The 17,610-nt window shown below is 48.4% G+C and overlaps 2 protein-coding genes across 2 annotated transcripts in view; one reads left to right on the top strand and one right to left on the bottom strand.

The window, feature by feature from the left end:
• Positions 1-10,919, top strand: NODAL (nodal growth differentiation factor). Its single transcript, XM_086381561.1, has 3 exons — positions 1-283; positions 4,716-5,407; positions 7,026-10,919. Exons 1-3 carry the CDS (start codon positions 88-90, stop codon positions 7,176-7,178), a joined length of 1,041 nt encoding a protein of 346 aa, XP_086237687.1. The 5' UTR covers positions 1-87; the 3' UTR covers positions 7,179-10,919.
• Positions 10,386-17,610, bottom strand: part of EIF4EBP2 (eukaryotic translation initiation factor 4E binding protein 2) — a 27,311-nt gene continuing 20,086 nt past the window's right edge. The window contains exon 3 of the mRNA XM_086381560.1: positions 10,386-16,898. Within this exon, the coding sequence (XP_086237686.1) occupies positions 16,867-16,898 (32 nt within the window). The 3' untranslated portion in view covers positions 10,386-16,866. The remainder of the gene's footprint in view (positions 16,899-17,610) is intronic.

The following is a 17,610-nucleotide window of genomic DNA, read 5'->3' on the forward strand; positions in this document are numbered from 1 at the left end:
CCCAGGGAGGAAGGGCAGGGGCGGGGCGGCTGCGAAGGCCCAGGATATAAGAGGAGGAGGCTGCCTTTGGGGCTCAGCCAGCCTACCATGCACGCCCAGTGCCTGTGGTTGTTCCTCTTGCACGCCTGGTGGGCTCTCCTCCAGGCGGGCGCCGCGATGGTGGCCCCGGTGCCCCTTCGACCGTGGGGGCAGCCGTCGTCGCCATCCCCCCTCGCTTATATGCTGAGTCTATACCGCGAACCCCTGCCCCGGGCGGACATCATCCGTAGCCTGCAGGCGCAAGGTAGGCAGCCCCGCCCCTCCCTGCTCCCTTCAACACCCGGGGTGCCTCGGGCGCTCCCTCCCCCAGACTCCGGGAGGGCCCTTGAGCAGCAGGGGCTGCGGCTCGGTGCCGGGGACTTGCCATTTGAGGACGTACCCGCACGCTTGAAGGGCACGTCCAGGGGCTGGGCTTGAGGGTCTCTCGGCGTCCACGTTGTCTCGAGGCACAGGGTTGGTGGTATCCGGGGTGTGTCCCGGACCGAGAGCTCAGCGTTCCGGTCTTGTTTAGGGTAGAGTGCGGACTATAGGTTGGGAGCCTGATTGTGCCACTTCTTATCTCTGCGGTCTTAAACTACTGTAATCTCCGGGCACCTCGGTTTGCACATCTGTAGAACAGTGATAGGGCTTCCCATGTGGCTCAGAGATAAATAATACGCCTGCCAAGGCAGGAGACATCCCTGGGTAAGGAAGATCCCCTGGAGGAGGAAATGGCAACCCTCTCCAGTATCCTTGCTTGGGAAATCCCATGGACAGAGGAGCCTGACAGGTCGCGAAAGCGTCGACCACAGAATAGGAACAAGAGTGCCTCGTAGCTCAGTCGGTAAAGCGTCTACCGATAACGCGGGAGACCCGGGTTCGATCCCTGGGTTGGGAAGTTCCCCTGGCGAAGGAAATGGCAACCCATTCTAGTATTCTTGCCTGGAGAATCCCATGGACAGAGGAGCCCGAAGGCTACAGTCCATGGGGTCGCAAAGAGTCGGACACGACTGAGCGACTTCACTTCATTTATAGGCGTGCAAGGGCTACTGACAATGCACAGAAAATGCTTAACACATAACCAGGCACAGTAACAAATCGTCCTTATTATTGCTACAATTATTTTGTTGAATTTTTTTTTTTTCCTTTTCACTAGTGAAGGTGAATGCGCCCCTAGGTCTGCCGTGGAGAGTTTCTCAGGCTGAGACCGAGTTTCGAAACAGGATGTCAAGCATGAACATCAGGGATTAGGTTTCAGAAGTTAGGGATTAGAGATGAGGTGCCCCGAAATCGAGAACTGAGGCAGGCTTGGTAGGTAGGTGTCAGTATCCCAGGCGACACAGAGCTCAGGGCCTAGATTTGGAGGGATTGAGGTCACTCCCATGGTGACTTTGGGAGTACGCCCCTCGGAGATGGGGGCAGCATGCCTTCTGCGCACTGGATGCAGGTAGATGTTGAGAACAGGGAGCCCTTCCCGCGCGGCTCCTCTATGCTGGGCAATCCACATCCTAGCGCGGGGGGTGGCCCCTGCCTCCCTGCACCTCGCTCTGCCTGCTGGGGCCAGACGGTCCTCCCGAGAGTTCCGGCGAAATCCACATCCGATAATCTGATTTGACGGCCACCCGCCGGCCCTCTGTGATCCGAGGATGGGGGCTCCTAGTTCGCTGGCCTGCCGCGTCTGGGGTCAGACGGCCAGTGACCCTCTCTAGAAGGGTCGTCTGGGGACCAGCCAGACTGGGGACACCCCGGGGGTGGAGCAGTCTGAAAATTACTGGCGTGTTCCACCCCGCCAGAAAGGTGGGGGTGGGGTTGGTGGCCGCAAAGTGAGAGGTGCACTTTACCCGATCTCTCCCTCCTTCCAGAGTTCCAGAAGATTGGTAGTAATGTGACAGTCTGGGAGTATAGAAAACTAGATTCTGGTCCCACAAACCCTGCTTCCTCACTTACCCCTGTGTCCCTGGCCTATCAGTTGACTTTTCTAGTTTATCCTTTTGTAAAAATAAAGGGCTTTCTTTCTACCTCATTTGTGTGAGTGTGGAGTAAAGTACATAAAAAGGGTTAAATCACAAATTTTATTATGTGTACAGTGACCTTAACTATATACACAGAGTTGTGAATTGGCTTGTTTTTCAAAAGCAGCAAGAGCCTGCCTGGAGGGAGCCTGATGGAGAATGGATGTCCCACACTGGCTCCTTTCCATCTTGGGTTTATTTGTAAGCTGCACAGGATAAGAGGAAATGGGTGTTGGAGTCTAACTAAATTAGATCTTTCACTGTTTAACCATCTTCACCTTGGACCTTAGTTTCTTCATCTGCAAAATGGTGATAATGGTGGGGAGGATTTAAGGAGACAATGCTTGTAAAATACTTGGCATGAGGGAAGCAGTTAATAGTAATTGGCCTCACAATTTATAATAATGTAGGGTGGGAACTCAGTGTCACACCCACCCTCTTTTTCTACAGAGCCCCTAAGTCTAACTCAACACCCAAGGTGATGAACGCAACCACTTCTTTCTTTAGAATGGGAAATGGGTCAAGATTTCCAATTCCAAGGAATTGGAGCCCGTGTGGCCAAGTCTGTGTTCAATTTCAGGGTGTCCATGAACCCCTTCTTTATAATCACCCTCCAATCACATTTATTGTGTAAGTAGGAAATACAGTTTGTTCTGGGGACAGCATTCTTAGCTTTTATCAGGCATTGGTGATCCTCAAAGATTAGACACCCCACTCTTCTAAGATGAACCAAAGCCAATCCTGGGGAGCTCTTGGCTGCGGGTAGGGTTGTGGGGTTGCAGACTCTTCCAGCGGAAGGAATGTACTCCTCCCCACCCCTGCATCTGCACTACCACCCCAGCAACAGATGATTCTGTTCCCCTGCCCTGGCCCCTCACTGCCTGGACATCTTCATTTCTAACCGGGACCTGAGTAATGAGACAGTTGATGATGGCCATTTATTGCACTTTGGTGGTTGCACTGGGCAGAGCACTTTACACACATTATCTCAGTAAATCTCAACACTCCTGTGAGGTGGATACTGTCACCATCTCCCTTTTGCCCAGAGGGAAACAGAGGCCCAAAGATTGCAGCCCAGTCTTAAACAGCAAGTGGCAGAATTTAATCCATCATGGGAGACACCAGGCCCCTGCTCTTAAACACTGAGCTGGAATACCTTCCTCTAGAAAGCCATTTGTGGGTACTTGAGATAATAAGTTTTAAGTCCTGGTGTAGGTGGAGTTGTAGAGGAGTTGCTACATGTCCCACCTAATCCCCTGGTGGCCAGGTGGTGCTGAGATGGGCAGTGGGTAATGTCAGCCTCCCGCCACACCTCTGGGGAGTTGCTAGTCAGGGGCTGGTTATTGTCCCCTGCAGGTGCTAATGAGAAGGGAAGTGGAGATTAAGTGAAAAAGAACAGCTAGGGATGGGCTGGGAGAAGCTTCAGGAGGCTGAAGCTGGGAATTACCTCCTTCTAAGACAGGCTGGACTAACCAGAGAAATCCACTTACTGACCAAAGATGTCCTATGAGACAACTGGAAAAAAAAAAAAAAAAGAAATAACTGTTACGTGGTCTGCCCAGAGTGGACCTAAATCAGAGATCACTATCTTCAGGATTGATTCACTAAAGCATTTCTGTTTTTATTTCTTATGAATAGCCTTTGCCTTTTATTTAACAATCAACCTTGAAACATCTTCAGTTCCCTGGGTCCTCATGTCATGCAGGGAGAGGTAGGACATTACTGTTCCCATTGCAAAGAAGAAACTGGGCTCGAAAAAAGTGAAAGATCACTTTCAGGTAACCTGAAAGATCCACCCCTGTGTGTTATTCCCAGATATCAGACCAAATTGATCCAGGACTAAAATGAATGGAATGTGCTTCCCCATTCTATTCCTTTTCATTCATTTGGGGTTTCACTGTGCTGGGTGAGTGATTGCTGTCTGTCCCAGATGCATAGATGACCTGGAGCAGGAAGGAGTGAGCGCCCTGCTAGGTAGGAGAGACCACTGGGTGGAAAAATACAAGATCAGTGCACAGTCAAGCTTAGAGTGTCTTTAGAAATGTATTTGTAAGGTTGCTGAGAACTCTTGGAGTGTCTGCCTCTGTCTTTAGGAATTGGTGGGGGAAAGGGTGGCCAGTCTTTGGCTTCTATTGCCTGTGCCTTCCTGGGGGTTCCAGTCCTTTCCATGATCTGTGTAGCAACCTCATCGTGCCTGTGAAATAGGCCACCCTTTCCAATGAAAAGACAGAGCCAAAAAAGCTGACTTGCTCCAGGGTCACAGGGTGGGTGGAAGCCCAGGGTTTCTGTCAGAAAGCTCAGGGTTTGGCCTTAGACTGCACGTGTGAGAGGAGAGAGGAGAAGGAGACGAACTCATCCAATTTTTACCAATTGTTCTCTGGAGTGTCTGAAGCGGGAGTGGCAGAACCGTGATTTTCAGATTAGGCTTTGCAGTTGGGTTTATTCTTGGCTTTGTGACCTTCCAACAACTGACACCTTGGGCAGGTGATTTAATCTCTCTGAGCCTCAATTTTCCTCATCTTAAAAATGGATTCAGTACTATTCCTAGCTCACAGGGTTGGGGTGAGGGTTAAGAGAGATGATACATATAAGGTAAGGGCTCATTCATGAGCTATGGTGGTTGTTACACCAACTCAGGCTGCAGGAGGCCCCCACTCACCAGCTTCCTTCTGTTTTCTCACCCAGATATGCAGGTGGATGGGCAGAACTGGACCTTTGCTTTTGACTTCTCCTTCCTGAGCCAAGAAGAGGATCTAGAGTGGGCTGAGCTCCGGCTGCAGCTGTCCAGCCCCGTGGCCCTTCCTCCCAATATCCCGCTCTCCATTGAGATTTTCCACCAGCGGAAGCTGGATAAAAACCCACCCGACTGCCTGGAACGTTTTCGGATGGACCTGTTCACTGTCACTCTGTCCCAGGTTACCTTCTCCTCAGGCAGCATGGTCCTAGAGGTGACCAGGCCACTCTCCAAGTGGCTGAAGCACCCGGGGGGGCTGCGGGAGCAGACGTCCAGCTTGGCTGGAGAGTGCTGGCGGCGGCCTCCCACCCCACCTGTCACTGACGTGCTCCTCCTGCTCTACTCCAACCTCTCCCCGGAGCAGAGGCGGCTGGGTGGCTCCACCCTGCTGTGGGAAGCGGAGAGCTCCTGGCGGGCCCAGGAAGGACAGCTCTCCCGGGAGAGGGGCACGAGGCACCGTCGGTACCACGTGCAGGACAGAAGCCAACTTTGTCGGAAGGTCAAGTTCCAGGTGGACTTCAACCTCATCGGATGGGGCTCCTGGATCATCTACCCCAAGCAGTACAATGCGTATCGCTGCGAGGGCGAGTGTCCTAACCCCGTGGGGGAAGAGTTCCACCCGACCAACCATGCATACATCCAGGTACGTAGCCGAGGCCTGGGGAGGGGAGGCGGTAAGCTGTGGGAGTGAAGTGTCCTTTCTTCAACATCAAGGGGACAGGACTCCAGCTTTAAATTGCTGTTAAATTCCCATGTTCTTTCATTCACAGTTATTCGAGCACCTATAAGGTTCTGTGCTAGGTTTTAAGGACAGAGAGATGACCAGCGACAACATCCTCAGAGAGCCTACGAGGAGTCATGCCCCATTGGGTGGCCTTGAACACCTAGCTTTTCTGGGGCTTTTTCCTTCTTTCATAAAATTACGGGTGGGGCATGTAGACTGGAGTGTCTCAGCTCCTTCCCCTGCCCTGACATTCCAGGAAAGGAAGTTTAGGATTTGGCGTTTGGGTATAGATAGGTTTGAATCCTACTCATTGGCTATGTGATATTGATCAAGTTGCTTACTCTGTCTGAGCCTGTTTTCTCGCCTGTAAAATGGGAATAGCAGTGCCATATTCTGTAGGGCTGTTGTGGGGTCCCATGAGATGATATGTATACCACACGTGTAAGTTAGTGGGTAACAGATATGATGCTGTTTGATCATTACTAGAAATCTGTAACTCATTGATGCAATGGGGCCATGATTATGAGGCCAAGTTAGAGATAATACTGTTCCAGTCACTACTTTGCTGCCTAAAAACAGGAGCTGACCGCCCATTTTGCAGGAGTAGTAAAGCCAGAGGCTACCACCAGGTGCCACTAATCAGCCTATGTGGTCTAGAAGGTGGTGGAGGGGAAGGAATGAAAGGGAAACGAGATGCAAAAAGCAGAGTAGAGCCCAATATGGTGGTCCTGACCCATTCTCAAAGGTCAGATGGGACCAAAGTGTTTTTATTTTACCCTATGAAGCCTAGACTGAGACTCTTGGACCTGTAATACATCCTCCATGCCAAGCCTCAGGCAGAGTTCAGGGGCGCAGCATGTGAGCTGGGTTCATTCAAGGGAGGCAGTGGCGGGGGCCACTGCCCTAGAGGACCTGTCCTGGGCACAGGCCCTCCCAAGCCTCTCTTAGGCCCCCCTGCAGTCCACCAGTCTACCTGTAGCAAGGTCAGAGGAAACTAGAGACTCAGATAACCGCCAAGTCACCAGATCTTAATGCTGATCTGAAAAGCCACCACTGGACTCCAGAGACAGGGCCCAGTTCCAGAATGCCAAGAACTTATTACCTTTTCTCCTGTTGACTCTGTTTGCCCTTCTCTGGGCATCAAAGCAACTCCCCTGTGAATTTCCGCATGACTCTCTTCTGCTTCATATTTCTGGAACTAAACCAGGAGTTTCCTGGAATATTTTTAAAGTTGGTATTCACTCTAGACTAGAATAGGAAAACATATAAGTTAGCTACTGCTTCACACAGACACAGCTTTTCAGAGTCTTCTGTTTAAAGGCTGTTTTAAAAGAATTATTTTAACAAAAAGAAAAAAAAAGTTATTTTAGATATTAGAGCTGATGATGTATTGGCATTCTGATTCATGAAAAGAATTTTCTATTTTTGCACATAGAAACTGATTTTAACTCTGTAACTTCACACTTTACCCAGAAATGACACCATGCTGACCTGACCATTGGGATGTGAATTGACCTTCCTCTCCTCCCTTTCACAGAGTCTCCTGAAGCGGTACCAACCCCACAGAGTCCCTGCCACCTGCTGTGCCCCAGTGAAGACCAAGCCCTTGAGTATGCTATATGTGGACAATGGCAGAGTGCTTCTAGACCACCATAAAGACATGATTGTGGAGGAATGTGGGTGCCTTTGAGGAGCTCCTGCTGGTGTGTTGTATTTGCCTGTACCTGGAAGGTTGGGAAGCTCCTGGAAGACCTAGTAACCATCTAATCTAATGAGGAGAAACAGGGAGGGGGAAAAGTTGCTCTGTCCACCAGACCTGAGGAGAAATGGCTGCCGCCCTGTCCATGAAGGCTCTGTGGAGTCTGGGTGAGCAGAGGAGAGGGAGGAGGAAGCCTGTGAAGCAGCCTTGCTGGGTTTTCTCTCTGCTGAACAGATAGGGACGTGAGAAGGCACTACTGCAGGAGTCCTTTAGCAGATTTTTTTCAACCGCTGAACCCTCAGAAATTGTATGCAAGAGTTGAAGCTTATGTGCATTTTTGAGGTGGGACAAGTTGTCTGTAACTTTTGTGTATTCTCAAACGTAGCCTTTGACATACACCCGCCCTCACCGCCCAAATATTAAGTATCACTATGTAAAATTAAAAAGAGTCCATTGGCTCTGGTTGCCTCAGGCTGGGTCAGGGAACCCCTGCAGCTTTCTGGCTGGCCTGTAGCAATCTTGTCCAGAGGCTCTCTGGAGTGGATCTCTGCTAATGAGTTATGCAAACAATAAAGCCATTGTATAGTCCTCCTAGGCCAGCTGGTGCCTTTGAAGGGTGAGGCAGGAACTCGTCCAAGAGAACTGGCCACGTTGGACTACAGAAGCTGGAGCCCTGGGGTGTTCCCAAGTTAGTCTGCTTTGGCAGGCAGAATCCAAGTCTATTAAAGTTGGTGACAGTTCACCTCAGTCTGGTCAATGCGTGTTATTAACGAGGGCCCTGAGTTTCCTATCCATAGAGGTGAGGACCCTGCCCTGGGCGGCAAAGACTTGGGTTATGGTCGCAGCTTAGCCGCTGAGCAGCTGTGACCTCAGGTGAGTAATTCACTGCTCAGCCTCGTCTTGTGACATGAAAGCAGGTGGATCCTAGTGTGTCCCTGTGATTCTACTTTTCCCTTACCAGTTGGCCTCAGCACTGCCCAAACAGGGGCTGAATTTTTCTTTTGTTGGCAGGGTGAAGGGGCCATTTTATCGGAAATATCAGTCCACAGTAAACAGTCTGCTTTCCAAAGCAGCTGATTGACTAATGCTTCAACCTTAGGAGAATGATTCCCATCATGTGGGAATACTTGTTGGGTTCGGAGGTGACTCACATTTGACTTGGTTGAGTCAAGGTAGTCATCCTGGTCTAGGCAGGGTTGTCTAGGCTTGAGCCAGGCCTGGGCTTGAGAAACCTCAATGCCCTGATTCAGCAACAAAACTGATCTGGTTGCTCATACCCTAGAGTGGAAATAGCCCACTCTCCCCACAATTCAGAATCACAATAGGATTCTGCATTGGACTCTACTTAGAAAACAGTAGAGGTAGGAGTCCTCGCAAGGTCAACTTTTGTCCCATCCTCTTTCCTAAATGAGAGCCCAGTGAGGCCTAGTGGCCTGATGCCACAGCTAGGAGTGGCAGGGCTGAGAGCTGAGCTCTGGTCTCTGGAGCCCCAAAGGCGCCATCCTTCACAGTCTAGGGGTCTTTGTTCCCTGAGCTTTGGGTCAAGGCCTTAGCCTTTAGAATAGGACGTTTGAAATCCTGGTTCCACTACCAAACTTAGGTTCTTGGGAGTGAAAATCCCACCCCAGGGCTTTAGGGCATCCCCAAGTGGGTGCCTAACTGTTCTTCTGTGACTGGGGCCAGGAAAGTGAAAGGTCAAGCTATTTGTGGCTGCAGCTTGTGCGAGTGTTAACAGTTAGCAGCTCCACCAACTCACAGAACAAACCCCACTGATGAGAGGACAGTGCCTCATATCAAGCAGAAGGTGCAGGCACGAAGGCGTGAAAGGACATTCTGCTGACCTCTGATGGAAGCTCAGTGTCAGCAGCATGGGCAATCTCCCACCTGGTCAGAGGTGTTTGGGGCCCAGCCTGGCAGCACAGCTGTGTTCTGGACCCTCCATGCTGGTGCAGGCCTTAAGTCTGAGAAAATTCTGCCTTCGGGCACCGAGTCCTGCCCTACGCTGAGGGTCAGGAAGGGGCTTTCATAGGCCAGTCAGATGTATTTTAACTCGCTCTCTAGGCAGAGGTCTCCTCCTACTGTTCCTGTAGCAGTGCCAAGTCAGTAGCCAACTGGCGGAAACTGGATGCATTATTCCTTGGCCTGGGAAGTGGGGGTGGGGGGTGGGGGGCCTGGCCCAGGAATGAGTAGAGAAAAAAGCAGAAACTGGGGAGCAGTTGTGACTCACACAGCAGCAGTCAGGCTAGTCTCCATTTTGTCATCTCCCCTTTACTAGCAGTAAAGCCTTATCCCTCTAGCCTAAACTGCCTTTTAAGTTGATATCCTACTTGGCTCTGGGGCAAAGTAAAGGCTGTATGAAAGGACTTTCCAAATTACTTGCCCCAACTTCCCATGAAGAGATTACTTAGTCCTAGGGGTTGCAGGAACATGCTCCACCCCAAACTTGCACATCCTGGGGAATACAGACCCACCTCTGCTTGTCGCACTAACTGGGCTGTTACTGAGCTCTAGACCTACCAGCCACTGGGTTAAGTGGTTTCCATAATTACACCTGAGCTCCACAACCACCTCAGTCCCAACTAATCTTAACCCTATTTTAGAGAAGGAAACCAAAGCTTAGAGACTGAGAATCCTGTTGGAGAGAATTTGGCTGCTATTAAGCAGCAGAGCAGGAATGCAAGCCTATCTTACTCCAAAGCCTGAGCTCTGAACTTCCCTGCTGTTTTGTTCTGTGACCTTCTGTTGACAACATCTGAGACATGGAAGGACAGGACTCTTGCTCTCAACACTAATATGTGGGCCTCACTGGATTAATAATAGCAAGGAATGTGATGCTCACGCAGCACAGTGTAGTTTCGTTTAAGACATCAGCTATGATGGATTTCTAACAAGTGCTCCTGAGGGGCAGAGGCAGCCCTCACCAGGAAAGCTGTGGTCTGGGCTCCCTGCAGACCCAATGAAGGGCCTTCTCGGGTGCATCTGGCCCCAGCATGTACGTGTTCACTTCCAAGCTCCCTGGGGAAGGGTCACATCACCTGACACATACAGGGCCAGACACACAAAGAAGTGCTTTGTAAATGATGGAACTGACATGTGAAGTGGCCAACTGCCTTTGCACATCTTCCTTATCAGCCAAGATACCCAAAACGTGTCAACAGGATTTTACCTGAAATTTAAAAAAACAATTAAAACACCAAGTTGATACTCAAGATCTTTATTGATTCAACTGTAACAGCAACCATTGGTGAAAATTTAATTTTTTCCGTAATTTCCAAACACTTGCTGGTTTGTAAGGACAGTTAGGAAAATCAGAAACAAAAACTTAACCATGGAGTCACACAGGGCTGCCTCAGGATTACACGGTGCCCTCTGCTCTCCATCCACGACAGTGAGATGGACAGAGGGGAAAGGGGACACCCACATCAAGGGAGACGAAGGGAAGACCAAGGAAAGTACTGGCAGTCTCCACTTTTCCACTCAGAATGGATGGAACTGGGCCACTGGTGGCACAAAGACAGGGAAGGGCATTTCAATATATATTTTAAAGATGCTTAAAATGGACACCCGAATATGTGGGTGTCGATTTACCCCTGGGTAGCAGAGGATCTCCTCACCCAGGTGAGAAGAGATGGGTTCCATCTCCAGGTGAAGGAAAGGCACTGGCTCACAGTCTTCAGGGACTGAAACAGACACCAGGAGCAGGACGCCTCACCACACAGCTCACTCCTCAGCTCTAGTGTTCCTTCCTCACTCTCCTGGTTTCAAGTAAAAATGACCCTTGGCCTGGGCTTGGTTTTTTTTTTAAAGATTAAGATGGGAGAGGAAAAGGGCACACTGCAGGCAAGAAGAGATACTCCGCTAGATTCACGCAATCTCAGATGTCCAGACATTTTGGTTTTAAGCACTGGCAAGAGCTCCCTTTGGAAATTTCAATGTGGCCAAATTTCAAGCATTGCAGCATCTCTCTGCCAGCCTCCCACTTGTTGAAAGGTGGCAGAGTGAAAGTTTAAATACCCCAAGAATGTGTTTCATCTCAGTACTATTTTCCATCAGGATCCAGGCAGTACGGTCTGCCAGGGCTGCAGGCAGAAGCAAAGAGACACCACAGATCATCTGAAAAGGGACTTTAAAGACTTCTCCTAAATCTAAGCTTTGCCAAAAGGTAACAATTTCCAGGCCCATCCAGAGAAAGAAATGTCAATTCCGCAGGGTGGGAAAGGTGACATGAACTGACTGTATCATTCCTCAGACTGCAGTCAGAAATGTCATGAGCTAGGCTCAGGGGAACTCCAATTCTCAGCTGGGAAAACATGACTAGAACAAGAAATGTGCCTGGGGTATAAGCATTCTAAATAATTGTGACCCAGCTGCCTCAAGATCTGATGTCATCTTTTATTTATAGCTGGGAGGTAAAGAAGTTGGTGGTGGTAGGGGTACCACTGTATGGTCACTATGCCCCCTGTGAAGTCCAGACAGAAACTGCCCTCCCAAGTAAACACTGCTTCTTTAAAACAGACACTAACCCCTCCTAGATGCCATGCATAGGTAAGAGATTGGGTTTCGCAGATTAATAAATAGCTGCCCGTGTGCATATAGTCCAGAGACATGCTAAGACGGGTAAGTTCTGACCCAGAGAGACAAGCACTGGCTCTCCTGTCTGGAGGGGAATGTAAGGGGCTGAGGGCCGTGGCTTCAAACAGCCAAGATACTGATACCCCATAAAGTCTCCAAGATGAAAACGGAAAAGGACTGTTTCTGGAATATTGCTGCCAATACAATAAGCACCTTACACCAGGTGCCTTGATGCAAAGCAGGCACTGGCTGAGCGACAGCCTCTGGGGTAAAGCCCATACATCTAGCAGGAAATGTCTGAACTGGGAAGTTGAGGTCTGAGAGATGCAAAGAGCTGGTAACCCAGACAGCAAAAATAAAGACCATCTATTTTGACTCCACCTTAAAATCAGAAGTAAAAAAATTCGTTTGAAGGTGCTTTAAACACAAGTTCCTTACTTCTAGAAGTACCTTTTCTTCTTTTTTTTAAATAGCTGCCTTAGCAGCATTGCTTTTTATTCAAGTATACTCTAAAGCAAGCAGGGCTATAGATAAGAAAATGCTGGGAAGTGTCAGAGTGTAAATCTAAAGAATTTGCACCCTTAAGATGTCTGAAACCCCCAAAAACTTGGCATCGGTGCCAGGGACACAGAACAGACATTCACTAAAAATGTGCTAAACTGACGAGCTTCATCAAAGCTTCTCTCAAGGGTGAAGACAGGATTGGTTCTTTTTAAGAACCTGTTTCCATTAGGAAGCCCAGGGTGAGGCAGGTGTGCAGAGTTAACTTTTACTGGATGTAAAGATCAAGCACAGACAGCTCTTATTCCCAGAGGTTCCCCCCCATTTACTGAGGTGGTTTTTTGGGTGGGAGACCTGACCCAAGTCTGCTTTAGCTGGCGTGGTTTGAGAGAGCAGGTGCCAAGCATCAACTGGGGGGGACCTGGCTTCTGGATACTATCAGCTTTGTTACTCTGGATCTGAATGGTTAGCTATTCTTCAGCCCAGTAACCCACCACCTAATTCATGTTTGCTCCCTTTGTTTGACAACCCCAACTGATCCATTCGAATGGCTCAACGAGAAGGCTCCAATGCCCTTTGTCAATTCCTGGCTAAAGGAGAAAGCAAGCCAGCAGTATTGTCTTTTAGAGGTATCAAGTCAAGGACTGAAGCATCCTTGGGCCACTGGTAGTGTACAACAGGACAGTGTACAAATGCTACCCTGGAAATGGCCATTTCTTGCCAACTCTCTCAGAACTGGCAGATGGTTATGGACAGTCCATTTTTCATCTGTTTGTTCATGTATATCTTAGAGAACTATTCTCAGCAACACCACTTCTCTCAGTATAGCATCTAGTTTAAACATAGCCCTTCTTGCTGATCTAGTTTCACCCTCTGTTGGGGGAGGGGTCATATTAAGGTATATCCACAAATTCTTTGACACTGCTCCATTCATTAGGTGGGGTGAAACTCCAGTTCCCTTGAGTGTAGCTGGGCTTAGTGGCTTGCTTCTAAGGAAAGGGATAGGAAGGTGTGATGATTTGCTTTCGAAGACTGACATAAAAGGCACTGCAGATTCCTCCTTGCTCTCTGGGATCGTGTGCTCAGGCAAAGCCAACTGCCATGCTGTAAGGACACTCGTGCTGCCCTAGACAGACCCACACAGGGAGAAACTGAGGCATCTTGCTCACAAAGAGAGCCCAGAAGTGGATTCTCAAGGCCCAAGTGACTGGAGACCCTGCTGAAGTCTTGATTGCAACTTCCTATGGTGCCAATACCACCATGCTAAGCTGCTTCCCAGGTCCTAACCACAGAAACTGACAGATAATGTTTGCTCTAAAAGAGATTTTAAGTTTGGGGATAACCTGTTAAATAGCAACAGATAACAAGGATGAAGGATAAAACCCTTGGCTTGGAAGCCTAATAGCTAGAAGCCAGCTTCTCTACACTATGCTTTAGAGAACACAGCAGCTATTTACACAGGATACGAGAGAGTGGTGAACTCAAGTCACCACACTATGAAGGAGGTAGAACCATGACAATGCACATCTCCTGCTGGAATTTGGAGGGAGGAGGTCATCTCATTAAGATGGATTGTCCCCAGAAGTACAGACACATGGTTTTCTCCTAAGGAGAAAAGTACAAATAATTAGTAAGATTTTAAGAATCATCTCACTCAAATGATACCCTAAGGGTGCTCCGAAAAGGCCCAGATAGATTATTCATTAGGGCTTCAACTGTTAGATGATTCCTTCCAAACACTCAGGCGGCTTCCCAGGTGGCTCAGTGGTAAAGAATCCACCTGCTAATGCAGAAGACGCAAGTGACGTGGGTTCAATCCCTGGGTCGGGAAGATCCCCTGGAGTGGGAAATGGCAACCCTCTCCAGTACTCTTGCCTGGGAAATCCCATGGATAGGTGAGTCTGGTGGGGTCACAAAGAGTCAGACATAACTGAGCTACTGAGCACATAAACACACCCAGGAGTAAATCACCTACTAGATTCTGGATTGCCCTGAAAAATGATTCTATGAGGCATGGCACAAAGGTTTCATCTGTTGAAAGTTCATCTACTGCCTTGTGAGATTATCTTTAAAACGCCGATTTATGGAGGCCAAAGTAAATCTAGTGGCCTTCAGGAAAGAACTGCACCAAGCACTATGGAGATCCTTACAGAGATGCCTACAGGATGGGCAGCTGCTATATTATACAGCTGATGCTCCCAAGACATACTAGAAATACAGCCTCTGATTAGGAGGCCAAGTGCAGACTCCTCGAGATAGCAACAAAGGGGATCATACCGTCTTTAGACTACTCAAGCTGGTGTTTTAATTTCCCACTATTCAGTGAGGGAACCGAGTTTTCACGTGCAGCAGTAAAGACCCAACAGGGCACGCACTCTGCTCACTGACAGAACGATTACTCGCTGTAGTGGAGTCACATTCCAGATGATGTGGAGAAAGCAAGCTTCATTCCCAAAGAATCAAGCTCCCAGGGGACAAGCTCCCAGGGGACAACGAAGCCCTGTGCAAGCTTGTCATGCAAATTACCAACACACCTTAAGTTTTTCCAAGAGTAAGTATAGTGAAATTTGGAGTTTAATAAAAATCAGAACAGAGATACACTAAAAAAGCAGTAAGAAATATTTTTCTGGTCAATTCTTGAGACTGAAAGCATCTCCAAAACCGTGGAGATCCAGCTTATTCCTGAGACATCAACCATCACAAAAGATTTCACTCTTTTAAACAATTCACATTTTATAGCAGAAAACAGAACAAAGTTCCACAGACATCCTTAGTCTCTTCTAAATGTATTCGCAAACAGGGGCTTCTCAGAGTTCAAAAGACAAACAGCTTTCCATCTTAGCCAGTTGGCCTGGTACTCTCACCCTGGTATCTCGCCTCTTAAAAAGATGGTTCGGAGCACCAAATCCAACCAGAAATTCCTAGACACCAGTGGCTATTTTACTTGTCTTTCCGTGAGAGGAGTCACTCTCCCAGGATTCCCATGCCAGTCAACAGTCAGGACCATGGGGTGGGGAACGAAGCAGCACAGCATAAAGGGAGAGAATGAGGCTACCATGAACAACCCAGGGAAGGCAGAATGGTCCAGTCTCACAGTCCACCCACTACGAACTCCAAACATGCACAGCCAACACTAGAGCAAGAGGAACAAGTTCATAAGGGACCGGGGGAGACAAGGGCTGGTGACATGGAACAGCAGACTCACCAAGGAACAGTTCTCACCTTCCTAACACCGGAAGATGTATAATTAAAAAGTTGCTGTTCAAAATTGTACTGAAAACATATCTAAAAATAGGTCTGTACTCATCTTAAAAATAAAAGGTCACTCCTCAGATAAGAGGAGTGACAGATCTTATCAGATACCACAGGTGAGGTATCCTGGATGTACATTTGAAAAATGGCCTGGCAGAGAAAAGGGAAGGAGGCAGGGAAAGACAGGGGAATTCAGAGTACCTTGGGAAGGGTAAGAACGGAAGGAACACGTTTTTAAGCCCATGCTTATCTATCTCAGCAGCCAAACAAAGCAGGTCCACAAAGGAAAAAAGTGTAGTTCTTTGCTAAGAACACTCTCAAAGTCAACTTTAAACTAAAAAATCGGAGACAATAAATATCACAATGCTCACTGGACTGAGAAACAATGACTACTGGGCCTGGGTAGGGTACTCAAAAGTTTCAGCGTCTTCCGAGGTCATTCTTGGGTACCATCCTGCAGAGTATACCGTTAGGCCTTATCCAATGTGCTTCTGTCCCATGGAAGGGACCTGCTTGGGAGCAGGAGAAACCACCTGGATAGCTCAGGGTACAAAAGGACCACAGGCAACAGGATGCAATCATGGAGGGATGGGAGAAGCGGGGCAACGAACAACTGGTGACACAGGACTCCCTTCTGACGTAGAATTAGAAAGTGTCTGCACAACTGTGCAAAGTAAAGGAACAGGAAGGTGAACTATAATACGAAAGACAGAATACACTCCTCCCAGAGGAAGGAGGGGAAGTGGACCTCAAAACAGTGCCCCAGGGTAATGCTACTCGAGTTGTACAAACTGTGTACTATCCCCAAGGACAAACACCGCAAAGTAAAAAGGAAAGCAGCTCTCTTCCTGTTTACCATTTCCCTCCAGTGGTTTTCAAGACCCCCAAACCCAGGCTCTTGCAAGACTGAAACCTGGGCAAGACAGTGAGGAGAGAGAATAAGAACAGGAATGATGCTGAACCCATCAAACCTCTGTATCACTTCCCCAGACTCCCCAGCCAGTCAGTTATTAGTAGGCTGATAATGGATTTGGGATTAAAAAAAAATGGGGGGCGGGGAGGGGAACCAGAGTTTAACTGTTTTCCTCTATGGGCTGCTTAGTTCTACAGAAATATGTCAAGAGTCTTCAATCTAACTGTCTAACTGGGAGGGGAACAGGAAACAGGGAGAAGAAATGGTCAGATGCAGCTCATCTTTGCATCCTTTGGCACAAGGGGAAGGAGGAGGGGAAGGAGACAGCAACGGGGATTGCTGGTACTGCCTCTTCTGTCTTTGCATCGATGATCCTATCAGCCGAATCAAGTACACACATGTATCAGTGTTGCTGCTTTTCTTCTGATCCTCAAAGGACAATCAGATGTCCATCTCAAACTGAGCATCATCCCCTGGTTAGAATGAAGAAAAGGAAAAGTTGGGCACAAAATGGAAGAGCAAAACAATTTTAACTAACATTCCCTCTGCACAAGAGTCAAAACAGAATTCAAACTGCCCCATTCTCTGTAGCCTCGAAACAACTATTCTGCTCTGCCTTGGCTGGTCTTTTTAATCTGGAGGGCAACAAAAGAGTGGCAGTCACATCACCCACGGGCAGGAGCCAATTATGGGAAAGGATACAAGTGAAAACTACCCAAGTTTTACTCTCCTTTGTCCGAGGTTGACCAAACAGGAGCTTGTAGAGAGCTCTTGGCCATTTATCAAGTCAGCACACTCTTCTGGAAGCTCTGAATTTTTAGCCCTGCTCGGAATGACACTCTGTCCATCAAAAACTCCTTTGGAATTTGACAAAGTAGAAAGTTGGCTCATGTACAGGGGCCATGGAGTGCAGCCCAAGGTGTGCTTCAGGAGCTGGCCATTTCCAGACATGGATAGGACTTATTATTAATGGTCAACGTGTGTGTGAGTGTGTGGGGCGGGGGAGGGGGTGTGTGTGTACTGAAATAGGCTGTCCTGAAAATGGGGTGAAAATGGTTTTCTCTACACCACAAAAAAGACATTCTCTTTATAAGAAGCAAGGTCTATTTCCAAGGGTGATGGAAATGGGAGTGATTAGATTCTGCTGTGTGTGTGTGTGTTATCCCTAGTCCAACAAAGTCCAGG

This window comes from Bos grunniens, chromosome 28 (assembly GCF_055505025.1).
Source record: "Bos grunniens cultivar Pamir isolate PY7600 chromosome 28, Bosgru_T2T1.0, whole genome shotgun sequence".
In the NCBI taxonomy this organism is placed as follows: domain Eukaryota; kingdom Metazoa; phylum Chordata; class Mammalia; order Artiodactyla; family Bovidae; genus Bos; species Bos grunniens.

Coding starts and splice junctions, on each gene's coding strand:
- NODAL (XM_086381561.1), top strand. CDS start 88: ATGCACGCCCAGTGCCTGTGGTTGTTCCTCTTGCACGCCTGGTGGGCT. Junction 284..4,715: donor CCGTAGCCTGCAGGCGCAAG/GTAGGCAGCCCC, acceptor TTTCTCACCCAG/ATATGCAGGTGGATGGGCAG. Junction 5,408..7,025: donor CCAACCATGCATACATCCAG/GTACGTAGCCGA, acceptor TCCCTTTCACAG/AGTCTCCTGAAGCGGTACCA.